The sequence below is a fragment of the Festucalex cinctus genome, chromosome 9 (assembly GCF_051991245.1).
Source record: "Festucalex cinctus isolate MCC-2025b chromosome 9, RoL_Fcin_1.0, whole genome shotgun sequence".
In the NCBI taxonomy this organism is placed as follows: domain Eukaryota; kingdom Metazoa; phylum Chordata; class Actinopteri; order Syngnathiformes; family Syngnathidae; genus Festucalex; species Festucalex cinctus.
The window spans coordinates 3,956,004-3,969,122 of record NC_135419.1 but is presented as its reverse complement, the minus strand read 5'-3'; the positions used below and the strand labels follow the sequence as shown (position 1 = coordinate 3,969,122).

Here is a 13,119-nt window from a genome sequence, read left to right as displayed (position 1 = left end):
AGCTTTGCTTCTCTATTGGCACAAGATCATAACAAAAATGTTAAAAAGGCTCCTACCCCCTCTGCCCCAAGGATGGACCCCCTGATAGAGGCAATAGCCGTGCCATCTTTCATTTAACTGAGACAGTGGCAGATTTATGACACGTCCAGCTGAGTGGAAGTTTTCCGGTCGATACAAGGGGTTGGAGAGGAAAGAAGAAGAAGTCACTGACTGTGGGTGGAGGTCTTACAGAACTTCCATGCGAGTGAAATAATTGAAACCAAACTTAGAATTGTTCCAAATTAATGTTCCAAAAAATCTCCAGCGCTGGAAGGTGGGATCTTCCAATGAATTAGTCTATTCCCATCGATGACGATGCCCACCTTTCAGTGCGTGCTCCCGCATATTCGACGAATGCTTTACGACGCGGAGGCTCGCAAAAATGCACAGAATGCGTGGGGCTGGAATCCGGATGTACTCAACCCGATTGACGCACGTAAACTTTAAGTTACACATACAGATGTAGCGCCAAGCTGTATTTACTGACATTGTTTTTTTCTGAATTCCTGAACCCAAGTGGTGATATCCTTTAACACACTGTTGTCAGTTTTTGATGCAGTGCCGCCTGAGGGATCGAAGGTCACGTGCATTCAGTGTTGGTTTTCGGTCTTGCCGCTTAGACACGTTGACTTTGCCAGATTCTCCGAACCTTTTGACGATATTATCGACAGTATATGATGAAATCATTAAATTCCTTGCAGTTGTACGTTGAGGAATATTGTCCTTAAACTGTTTGACTTTTCTTATGCACTTGTTCACAAAGACGTGAATCTTGTCCCAACTTTGCTTGTGAATGACATGTGCAATTCGGGGAAGCTCCTTTTTATACCCAATCATGGCACCAATCTGCTCCCAATTAGCCTGTTCACCTGTGAGATGTTCCAACCAGGTGTTTTGATGAGCATTCCTCAACTTTCTCAGTCTTTTTTTTTTTTTTTTTTTTGCCACCTGTCCCAGTTGTTTTGGAACATGCCGCAGCCAGAAAATTGTAAGTCAATAATTTAGTGAAAAATTTGATCAGTCTGAACATTAAATATCTTGTTGTTGTTTTTTGTGTAGTGTGTAGTGAACATGATTTGCATCTCATTGTAATCTGTTTTTACTTATGTTTAACACAACGTCCCAACTTCATTGGAAAACAACGTTCAGCAGGCTGTCAAAAGACCGCCCCGATTCTTTGAGCTTTGATGTATTGTGTTCGCCATTAGCATGCTCTTGAATGTGGAATGTGACAAAAAGACTGAGTTTGGCATCCTCCCGGGTTATCAAGACAAACGCCTGTCTTCTGGTGGTGGAAATACTTCACTAATTTGTCTTTCAAAGCCTGAGAAGCCATTCAATACACGTTGGCGTCAAAGTACTGCTGGATCAACATCTTGATAGAGGCGTCATCTGAACCATGTTATCCCTGTAATCCCCCGTTTAGTGTATTCGCGCCATTCTCATTCTAATGTCCACAAACACCCTTGCGGCTTGTCATAAAATGCCTTGATTCTTCACTACAGCAATCTTTATTAGTTTGACATGCAGAAACAACACAATACCTTATTCAAAGACTGCGAAAGAACAATCACTTGCGTATTTCAATGACACAATATAAATAGACACAACATAGAAGGATTTTAAAAAGTGCAAACATGATGATAATGACATTTTGGCCCTCATTTCGAAGATTGTCAGGCAGCCATGTTTCATTTGGGTCCACGGTGTCTGCGTCGGAGGGCGTGACCTTCAGTCGCTTCCCTCCCGGCGCAGACGTGCTTCACCACCACTTGCGAGCAGTCGTCGCAGTTGACTTTGCAGCACCAGTGGAACTTGCAGTTGCAACTGGTCACCACCTCCGCACGCCGCTCCTCCACCCTCAGGCCGCAGTCGTGGCACAGCCTGCGGCAGCTTCTCCTCTCCCGCTGCGTCAGGGCCTCGCCGTGCTGCACGCACTCGCGGCCCTCGGTGCCGTACAGCCCCAGGGTGACGTTTCTCTTGCAGTAATCTGGGGAATCCTCCAGGTAGATGAGTTCGGCCTGCGGGACGCTGCCGAAGGCATCCACGATGGCTCCGCGGCTCTCCGCGCTGTTGCCTGCCCTTTTACGCTTTTTGGCGATGTCCAACTTTTGGGCTTGACTGTGCTTGACCTTTAAATAATCGCCAATTTCTCTGAAGTCGGACAACTGCGCCCAACACGTTTGGACGCTGCAGCTCTCAGACATGCCGTGACATCTGCAGATGCGTTTCATGGTCGCCTTCACTGCCTGTTGGAGCACAAGCAAGATTATTTCCTGACATTTGGATTTGAATTTCTTACATGCCACCATCTATTCTCATGTTAATTCCCAGCAACAAACCTACCAAGTTAAAACACATTTTCATCTTCACATTTACCTACTTACTGTCTATATCCAAAACTTTCAGCATTTTTTCCCTATTTTGATTGAATTTAATAATGCAGAATGATGGTTTGACTATCCTTTATGCTCAGGTCTTTTTATGTTTCTCTAGCAATGGTCCTGTCAGACATGTGAGAGAAATTTCAAGCAGTTTATCTGTTTGTTTGTTTGTCTTTTGGAGGGAAATATATTTAATAAATCTCATCCAACCATCCATCATGTGTAAGAGTGCTTACGAGACGTCCAGCTTCATTGTTGTGCAGGTTTACAGCGGCTCTTGAGTCCTGAGCGGTCTCCTGTGCATCCACATACTGTTTGGAAAGCCTCTCCCCGAAATCCACGTTATCGCTGCAGCCGCCCCAAAGCCAGCCTTGTCCACCTGTACACACAAACCACAATTTATGGATGCAAGTCTCGCCATGTCTTTTCTTTTGAACCACTGGAGTACAGTTGAAATATAGATATAGCAAAAACAATGTTGTTAATCATTTTTGAATGAGGTTTGACCTATTTTCCCATTCCTTGAGAGGTCGCAGCCACAGTTGTCAAGGTCTCCCATACTGCAGTTCCTGGTCAGAATGTACATGACCCCTGCAGCGCTGATGGCATGGACAAAAGACGTCTCCCTGGTGGCTGCCAGAGATGCATTTTAAATATTTATTCAGATGCCTTCCAGATGAGCATTTCGTAAGAAAAAAACATGCACTCATAATACTGCAAGAAAGTATTTTAACGCTCAAGCACGCCGAACGTGACTCCATATTTAGAAACTTAATTACCACGCCTCAGTCCCTTTAGTTGGACAGCGCTGTCCGGGCAGTTCCATCGGTCCCACGTAAACTGGTGCTTGCACTCCTCGATGCCACGCTGCGTGCCAACCTGCACACTTTTGGCGTAGGTAAGAGAGGCCTGCGAAAAAAAAGAACAAAGCATTTGTTCATGAATTTTGCTCAAAGTATCCTCCTCAGCGTTCACGTTGCAGTTGTCGTTTACCTTGGATCCCGTCATCAAAAAGTTCCCAGCAATCCTGAGAAGAAAATAATATTCTAGTCCCCCTCTCAAAATACAAATAACTAAAGATTGTGATTCACTTACCACGCGAGTCCCGGACAAATGTTGCACAGAAAAGACAGAAGAAGCCACAGCAAACATGCCATTTTGAGCGATTGTCGACTGGCCAACTTATGAGCTCACGTTCTTTTTATTTTAAGGAGGAACAAACGGAGCCCGCTTGTACCTTTTCCCCCCAAGCGGCCAAAAAGCTGATTGGATAACGGATTTAGGAAACGCCTATATGCGCATTTCAAAGGCTGCTATTATAGGCGATAGTTGATTTTATTTCCAAAGCTGCATGACACCAATATACAAGTGGCAAACCAGACGTTTTTAGTTCATATTATAAAAAATAATTTTATTAAGTCAATTTAATATACAAATATCACAGTTTGGAGACAAAATTGACCATCCGGAATAAAACAACTGTTGTGCATGAAAATTTTGTTCGTAAATGTTACTCAAAATCCAGTGTACTATAACATGAAGTGCTATTATAGATAGCATACAGGTTATTAGGTCATAAACTGGTCAACCAATCAGTGTCCACGCGGCCGGCGTTTTCGTTTTGCTTTGTTGTGTGTTTTTCTGCCATTTCCCTTGCGCGCACAGAAATATTTGGTCACGACCCTCTTGCACTTGTCACATTGAACCGTGCAGCACCAATGGAATTTGCAATTACAGCTAGTGACAACTTCGACGTACTTCTCCGCCACTCGGAGGCCGCATTCGTAGCACAGCCTCCCGCAGCTCTTCCTTCCCCACAGCGGCGTGCTTTTGTCCCCCTTCAGGCACTCCCGTCCCTCGGTGCCCTCGTAACCCAGGCTCTGGTTCCTGACGCAGTAGTCCGGCGAGTCGTCGAAGAAAATGAGCTCCGTCCGGGGGATGTTGCGGAAGGCGTGCGTAATGGCGCCCCTGTTGTCCGCGCTGTTGCCAGCCCTCATCGGCCGCTTGTCCACTTCCAACTTCTTGGCTTGGGAATGCTTAACTTTCAGGTAAGCGCCCACCTCTCTAAAGTCGGCCAGTTGCATCCAACATGTTTGGATGCTGCAGCTTCCGGACACACCGTGGCACTTGCAGGCTCTCCTCATTGTGGCTTTAATTGCCTAAAAGAGACATAAAGATTAGACTTTTAAATTGAAACCTTAAGTTGATTTTTTTTTTTTTTTTTTTTTTTTTAATGTAGGCAGAATTAACAATTGAACGGCTTACGAGTCTGCCGGCCTCGTTGTTATGCAGGTTGACCGCAGCACGAAAATCATGACCATCTTCCAATGCGTCCACAAAATGTTTGGAGATTTTCTCTCCAAACGCCACATTATCACTACAGCCTCCCCAAATCCACCCTCTGCCTCCTGAAGTTTAAAAAAAATTACATTTAAATAAATAAATAAATTAATTAATAAATAAACGCATTGTTACTGTGGATCTTTTCGCGTCATACCTGTCTGGCCTATTCTGGATTCATCACAACCGCAGTTGTCAAAGTCTCCCATGCTGCAGTTCTTGGTGAGAGTATACATCACTCCTGCAGCACTGATGGCATGGACAAAGGCCGTTTCTCTTGTAGCTATATGAGAATCAAAAACAAAATAGTTATGTGTGATTAACTCGTGCGTAAAATACAACAATGTAATGCGTGCGGTGTAAAATGAAATACAATTCCAACTGGGAGATAAAGTTTTAAATCAGTGTTTTATTATTATTATATAGTATTGATTATTCCTTTGCGGGCTGTCAATGACTCAATGTGTATTTAATTTGGCTGATTTGAATGGGCTGCAAATTGACAACCATTTCTTACCACTTCGGTGACCGTTTTGTGTGGATAGCTGAAGCGTGCTCTGCGGACAGTTCCATCTGTCCCAAGCAAACTGGTGTTTGCACTCTTGTATTCCACTCTGCGCACCCACTTGCACACTACCAGCGTAGGTCAGAAAAGCCTTTCGGGAGAAGAGAAAGAGAGAGAGCGAGGAAGACGGAATGTAATTTGTTAATGCGCGCAGCAAGGTCATTACGGGATAAAGTTATGAGTTGAATTTACTATATAGTCCCTGAGAGGTGTATTTACCTTTGGTCCAGTCATGAGGAAATTATTCACCGACCTATGAAAGGGAAAGAGTCCAACAGTATACAGAAATTAGTCCAAATTGAAATACCACAAAGCATTAGATTTAAAGAAAGTCCATGGGAAAGTATAAATGACAGACCAAGTGGATGCAGATTGCAAAATACAACCCATGTAGAGAAGGGTCACAGTATGCAGCATCCAGCCTCCCATGATTGGATAGTCCAAAATCTTGTTTATTGGAGACCCAAGAAGAAGCGAGGCCTACTTAAGGTGCACCCCAACCTCCACGCTGATTTTATTTATATGGTGGTATAGGCCCTCCTTTGATTGACAGATTTGTCGAACAAGTAACGCTCCACTGTGAGAAAAAAAAAAAAAAAAAAAAAAGACGGCAGTGAAGGTCCTGGCCTGGAGACAAATAGGAGCCGTCCACGCATAAGTGCACTTCAAAGAGACAACGCAGACACGCCAACAGCCCCTCATTAATTCACCTGAATCGATCTGGGCCCCCTTTCCCACCAAGTGACAACATGTTATTACTTTATAATCGTGCATTAAACTTCAATGTCCTTCTAACAGATCCCAGCAAAGGTTTATGATATGTTGACTCTGGTGACTATACTAACTAAAAGTCAATATTTCAAATGATGGATGTTAAATCTTACCCACAAGTAGCCTACATGGTGATTTTTTTTTTTTCCTCCTTCATTTTTTGGGAAATGGCACCAATGTCCCACAGGGCACACGGTGACGACAAAGCCATAAAAGTCTTGCAGGAGCTCAGCCCATATAGTCATGTAAATACTTCTTCACACATTGCCGACATTGGCATCTTGGTGATAATAGGATAATAGATGTTTCCTTCAGAAACAAGCTGGTGTGAAAACAGTCTGGAATTTACAAGGGTATAAATCCACGAGAGCGTTAATGCGTGAAAGGTGCAGGGTCAGCTTTGAGTTGTAGGCCGAATCATGCAACTTTGACCCATCCAGGTCACAAAATAAACATTTGGGATTGTTAATCAGCAGATTCTCCTCTTCGGATTATTTTGTTGTGATTTAGTCTACTGGATAATTGCTGCACTCATCTGCATTCATCTTGCCAGTTTCTGTCATTTCTTAGTATAATTCGGCCTGTTACGTTGCCCAATAGTGATTGACATTAGATTTACACAAAATTCCATCGACTTGCTCAAATCCCCAAGTAAACCACTCAAAATCCCCTACAACAACAACGTGCTCATCTTTTAGAACAATGAATGGACGATTGGGCGAGAACATCAACACAATAGAAACGTTAAGCAGGTGAGGATAATCCCTATAATTAGATATCATCCACGACATTCATCCCGCAATGTGACTGAAACCCAACCTGGATAAAGATACTGGCTAATTCAGATCTTTCATGAAGAGAGCTCTTAACAATTTTAATGGCGTAATAACATGTGGACAATGGTCTAAATACATGGGCGTGCTAATGTTTGGGTGCCATCGAAACTATGCTGATGAATCATGTGGGCAAATGTGAAACTCACCTTTAGTTTGTCATACTTGATGTAAAAATTTGGATGTAAACAACACAACCGATACTACTAGTAGTAGTAGTAGCAGAAGTAGTGGTGGTGGTAGTAGTCGTCAAAGTGGTAGTAGTAGTAGGAGGAGTCGACGTCATTGTAGTAGTAGTATGTGTAAAATAAAAATATGGCAACAAAAAGTCACTCAAGGGTTGAGGAAGGAACTCATGACCTTCATCTTGGGAGACACTACCACCTGAGGTGTGCCCCTCCTACTGTTTGCTTTTCTCCAAGAGACCAAAGACATAATTTTTTATGTTCTATAACTCTTGGAGTTATAGAAAGATTACATGGGATCAGCTGCAGCTGACATGAGCGATGATATACTAACAGTAAGCAGGGGGAATCGGCTGTCTCCCAAGCTGAAGGTCGTGAGTTCATTCCTCCACCCTTGAGTGACTTTTGTTGTTTAGTTTTTTTTTTTTTCCAATTCTTTATTTTACTCTCTTCCAAAGTGTAAATATTACTCTAAAACTCGGTCTATTTAGTAGGGATGGGCGAGCACCGATACCAGGTATCGGTATCGGGCCGATACCAGCCTTTTTTCAAGTACTCGAGTACTCGTGACGCAGACGAGTACAAGCGAGCGATGGCAGAGGGGGAAGACGTTAAGTGAGTCCTCCTTGCCTGTAAGTGGCGCTAGCTTGCAGCAGTTTTTCACCAAAACTTCACCGGTTTGGAAATACTTCAAAATTGTGAATCTTAAACTAAAAGAGCATTTTTGTGTTTTATTTTGAGCGTTAAGACTATTGAAGAGTGACTGTGCTGTTTTTTTTTTTGTTGTCAAAATTAAAGGAAACATATTTGTTTAAAAATATCTTTTAGTGATTTATTTTATTTGTCAAAATGTACTACTGGTATTGGCAGTTGGTATCGGTGAGTACTAAGGGTCTGAGTATCGGTATCGGTCTGAAAAAAAGTGGTATCGAACATCCCTAGTTATTATTATTATAATTATTATTGTTAGTAGTAGTAGTAGTGTATGTAATGATTAATAATATTTGTGTGAAGAAACTGATCATATTTTTCATCATAACAATTTGGTGATAAATATTAATATGCAAGACTTTTTTTCTTATAAAACCACCAGTTTACATTTCCAAATGATCACTTCTACAACATTGTTAGAAAATAACAATGTGCCATTTTTTTAGTACAGGCCTGTGGGCTACTCATGTGGTCCTTGAGAGCCACAAGCATCACATTGGGGACCCCTGATGTCATCATTCATATAGTATTCTGCTTGTTGTTATGAATGTTCACTGGCAGACCAGCAAGTGCACAGTGTTTTTTTTTTTTTTTTTTTTCTTGCATCCTGATATAGAAGAGACATACAAAATCGACATGATCGTTTAGGTTCCACATCTTGATATTTATTTCAAAATGAAAAGTAAAAAATTATTACGAAAACATCCTTGATGGTTTGGCTCCAGTGGTTCTCCTTTGTTAGGAGACCCCCCCCACATCCCCCTCCCCATCTCTTCATTGTCTGGTTACCTGCCTCCTGTTGCTACATCACAACACCACTCCCCAGTTTGGCAATATTGGTGAGCTGTTAGCTTACAGGCTAACAGAATGAGACAGGCAACCAGGCGAACCCTTTACTCTGAAGTGATAGAGAGACCCCATGAGGCTAAAACCCCCCTGGGAGCTCAGGAGCACCCTTTTTGAAGACTGGAGTAGTGTGATAATTAAAAGAAAGTGCATTTTGCTGTGGCATCTCAGCTTCTTTTCTTCGTGTGCTTGGCAGTCAAGGCGTGGCATCTCCTTTTCTCTCTTGCTCAATAGCTGCAAAAAGGGGACAGAAAAACGGTCAGCATCCGACGAGGAGACGGGAGGCTTCATTATTTGCATGGATTGTGCTTTTTGACACTGGGTGCCGTGAGATGCGTCGTTTCAGAGAATAATGACTCACTCTCTTTGGTGGGAAGAGGATTTTTTTCTTTTGTCTCGGTCTTCTTCAGCTTGGTCTTGTCGAAACGGGAAATCTCCGTCATATCGGGTTTGTCAGACATTTTGACTGTAAAGACAAAAAAAAAAATACAAATAAAAAATCCTTAGCATGTGACTGATAAGGCATCCATTCACATATTGAATTTGTTTTATCGTCCGAATTGTAATATAGTTTGTACGGGTTGTCACAAGTGCCGAATTTGTCAGCGGCTTTTGAAGGATTTCAATATGAGCATCTGAGGTGGTTGCATGTGAAGGGAGTGGCTTTGTGCAGCTAACGCACGGACATCCACATGGATGCCTGAGTGCCAGTTGCTTCTTCTTCTCATGTAGCACCTCGTGCCTACTTTGACTCAACTGTCTATTATTTCCTTTGTCTCTGTTTCTCCTTCTATGAGGCCCAAGTCTTTGTTCTGTCCCTCTGCATCCACCCCTGCAGCCTCGTGGTGCTCGACTGCAGTCATTTTCCTGAGCTAGCCTGACAACGTGTCCTTCGGCCCAGTTCTAACCTCCTGTTACTCTCACTCAGGCTGTCACACAATTCCACGAAGTAGAAATTGTTCTATTAACAGGAGTAGATGTTTCAATTGTTAGTGTCAAAGACAACTGCATCATGGTACTAATGATAGCTACACCCACCGCTGCCAAGCCCCAATCAGAGCATGTTTCTCAGCTCAATTAACTAATTACCCCAACACTAATCCCCTTTGTTACTTCGTCACCATGTGCGCAACCATTCCGTTGCACATCTTCATTCCCCCCCCTCGCTGCCATCAGCAGGCTGCCTCCGGTGCTCCAGCCACACCCCAATCCTTTGTCTGACTCCCAGGGACAATCAAGCCAAAAGATTGACAAACGGGCACAGAAACAGGCTGGAAAACGTCCATGCGCGTTCTTACCGATGTTCCACGCCAACAGCGGGGGGCTCAAATCCACCAGCGGAGAGAGGAGAGTTAAGGAAGGGTCGAGTTAGCGAGCGTGAGAAGGGAGCTGCCGGTGTGTGCACGCTTGCCTGTATGCAGGGTGAGGGTATTAAATGGAGGGAAGGAGGGGGGGAGTTACAGAGGAGAGAGAGAGAGAGAGAGAGAAAGAAAGAGAGAATGACTAAGAGCTTAGTCAGTCTTCCTTTTGGTCATCAATATTCATACTCTTATGGGTCAATGACAAGAGTCATTGTGTTGTGTTCATGCAGCCTATATATATATATATATATATATATATATATATATATATATATATATATATATATATATATATATATAATATGACATACATGTATTTTGTATATTGTAATTTTGGACAATACAAGTCAATGGATTATTTATTTATTTATTTTTAAATTCTCAACATTTTTCTTCCAAATGTCATTCTTATCTTAAACGCAACACAAGGAATATGGTCACGGTTGGTACACTTCATACAGATGGCTCTTGATTATAATAAGGGATGGTGGGTGAGTACCGATACCAGGTATCGGTATCGGGCCGATACCAGCCTTTTTTTCAAGTACTTGAGTACTTGTGACGCAGACGAGTACAAGCGACCGATGGCAGAGGGGGAAGACGTTAAGTGAGTCCTCCTTGCCAGTTTTTCACCAAAACTTCACCGGTTTGGAAATACTTAAAAAAAAATTTGAATCTTAAACTAAAAGAGCATTTTTTTGTTTTATTTTGAGCGTTAAGACTATTGAAGAATGACTGTGCTGTTTTTTTTTTGGGCAAAATTAAAGGAAATATATTTGCTTAAAAATATACTTTGTGACTTTTTTTATTTGTCAAAATGTACTACTGGTATCGGCAGTTGGTATCGGTATCGGTGAGTACTGAGGGTCTGAGTATCGGTATCGGTCTGAAAAAAAAAGCGGTATCGAACATCCCTAATTATAATCATTGAAACCTAGAATAATACAAGCACAAAATAGTGCACTAAACTAGCAAAAACAACATTAAATATAATAGGATTAAATAATAACAGATGAAATCACTCATGGGTATAACCACTGCTGTAAAAATGTAAATTTGAACCCATAATTTTAGAGTGTGGTTTGACAGTTAAAGAAAATATGTTTAATGACTTTTTTTTTTTTTTTTAAACATAACTTCTTCATAGATTGATTTTGAGTGTAAACATCATTGGTAGCGGATTAAAAATAAATAAATAATAATAATAATAATCTGTTTGAGTTGATAATAACATCACATCCTTGATTTAGTATCTGAGCTTTTGATTACATCAGATGGTAATAGAACAGTGGTGATGAGAGCCCTGAATTGTCCCATAGCTGACCTCATGAAAAATGGGAGTTGCCCCCCCCCCCCCTAATCTTCCCAGGGGTTCACTGCATGCTGTTGTTGCCAGTTAGTGAGGCCACTTGCCGGATATATCGGCCAACGTCACAATATAGCGCCGATGATGAGTCAACATAACCCTCACAGCGTGAGCCAGGCCAGCATGTGCGCTGCTATTCTGGATGCGTTTTGCATTCTACAACAGCGCCTCATTGTGGTCATAAATAGTCAAGGTGTGGAACTGACCCAGTTTTTCCAAGAAGCTCATGACATTAGACCAGGGGATACCAGGGGAATTGAGAGCTGCTTAATTTGATTAGTTTGAAGAGCTACTAGTTTGATACACACCTCTGAAATTGCACATTTGCTCAAATTACCTTTATGTTGTTATTATAATAAATAATATTCATTATTCAAATATGGTATGTGAAGCAAATGCTCTCGGTAAAGAGTTCTCACTATAATTAGGAAACAGATAAATGTCGAAATGTAACACTTCTATAAGTCACTGCCAGTGTTCACATTTTCAAATCATCACTTCAACAACATTGTTGGAGCCGTTATCTCTAAGGGGACTTGGAATTAATAAGTCAATGAATTTGTAGAGAGGTTAAGATTAGTTAAGTTTAAATAAGCACGTATCCAAGTTGTAACTTTGTGTTTGTTCTGCTTTGTTTTGAAGGTTTGACCATAGTGGTAATTTTATGTTTAGTATGCCCCCACTGGCCAGGTATGGCTACTGCATTTAGATGTGTGTACTTCCTGCTGGGTAAAAGGCTGAAAAGCAAGATGGCTGCCTTAGCTCTGGTGTGTGTGTATGTGTGTGTGGGAGGGGAGACACGCGAGGCAGGCCTCTCGGCTTGATAAGGTTTTTCAAGCATTAGTCGCATTATTATTTGACTATCATTTGATATCCTGTAATATTTCAAGCCAAAGGATTAGTATCGTTCACATATCACCTCTTCAAACTACCCAACATCCATAACCCGGTTCCTGACATCATCGCCTGACCAAACAATTGGTGAGTCAATGCATTGAAGCCCTGCTGAGACCTGCACTTGTCTTTCAATTAAGAACACTTGAAATCGGAGAAAAAAATGACACAAACAAACATTACCAGGAAATCGCAATGTCCCATCGCTGGGCACCATGTTGGTGACCCCTGCGTTTGTTTGGACAGCGTGTGTCCTCCAAAGTCTACTCCTGAACATTTCCTCTCCTTTGTCATGCTTGGAAGAGATATGTCAGGGTCCTTCACAGTTAGTCATGCGCACACACACGATGCTCCATGTTGGTGACACAAAATCAATGTGACCGGTCCGCCAGACAATCTTACGACATCGACAGCAAATGGTATGCACGGGTCTGAATCTGCTCTAGTTCATGTTTATTGAACATTCAGTCTGACGTAAGCATCCAAAACATCATCGTCAATAATTCTCGAGTATGTTGTGAGTTAAGCGCATATGTTAGAGAAAACATTTTCTCAAAATTTTGGAAATTGTTCTGATGTTCATTGATATATTGAATAAAATCTTTACATTTTTCGAAGGGGGTGTACTTATATTAGCTGAGCGCTGCGGCTTGAACGTCAGACAGAAGCAAAATCATTACTTGGAAAGTAAATGTACTATGAACATTTTGAACCCAGACAGAATTTTGCATTATGATTCAATTTTATTCCTTCTAACCTTTAATATTCCTTGACAAGGAAAACGACTTTCTCTGAGAATGCTCATTTCCTTACACATGCATTTT

The 13,119-nt window shown here is 41.9% G+C and overlaps 3 protein-coding genes across 3 annotated transcripts; all 3 read right to left on the bottom strand.

Annotated features, from left to right (window-relative positions):
- Nucleotides 1-1,537: 1,537 nt before the first annotated feature.
- Nucleotides 1,538-3,651, bottom strand: LOC144025700 (protein Wnt-8a-like). The gene is made up of 6 exons (XM_077531987.1): nt 3,519-3,651; nt 3,417-3,450; nt 3,203-3,332; nt 2,931-3,056; nt 2,660-2,802; nt 1,538-2,288 (listed from the first exon to the last, which is right to left on the bottom strand). Exons 1-6 carry the CDS (start codon nt 3,578-3,580, stop codon nt 1,731-1,733), a joined length of 1,053 nt encoding a protein of 350 aa, XP_077388113.1. The 5' UTR covers nt 3,581-3,651; the 3' UTR covers nt 1,538-1,730.
- A 364-nt stretch (nt 3,652-4,015) lies between these two features.
- On the bottom strand, nt 4,016-5,757 carry LOC144025717 (protein Wnt-8a-like). Its single transcript, XM_077532010.1, has 6 exons — nt 5,687-5,757; nt 5,548-5,581; nt 5,281-5,419; nt 4,921-5,046; nt 4,689-4,831; nt 4,016-4,582 (listed from the first exon to the last, which is right to left on the bottom strand). Exons 1-6 carry the CDS (start codon nt 5,755-5,757, stop codon nt 4,016-4,018), a joined length of 1,080 nt encoding a protein of 359 aa, XP_077388136.1.
- Nucleotides 5,758-8,593: 2,836 nt separating this feature from the next.
- On the bottom strand, nt 8,594-10,118 carry tmsb2 (thymosin beta 2). The gene is made up of 3 exons (XM_077532133.1): nt 9,973-10,118; nt 9,036-9,140; nt 8,594-8,908 (listed from the first exon to the last, which is right to left on the bottom strand). The coding sequence occupies exons 2-3, from the start codon at nt 9,133-9,135 to the stop codon at nt 8,871-8,873; spliced, it is 138 nt and encodes a 45-aa protein (XP_077388259.1). The 5' UTR covers nt 9,136-9,140; nt 9,973-10,118; the 3' UTR covers nt 8,594-8,870.
- Between the last annotated feature and the right edge of the window lie 3,001 nt (nt 10,119-13,119).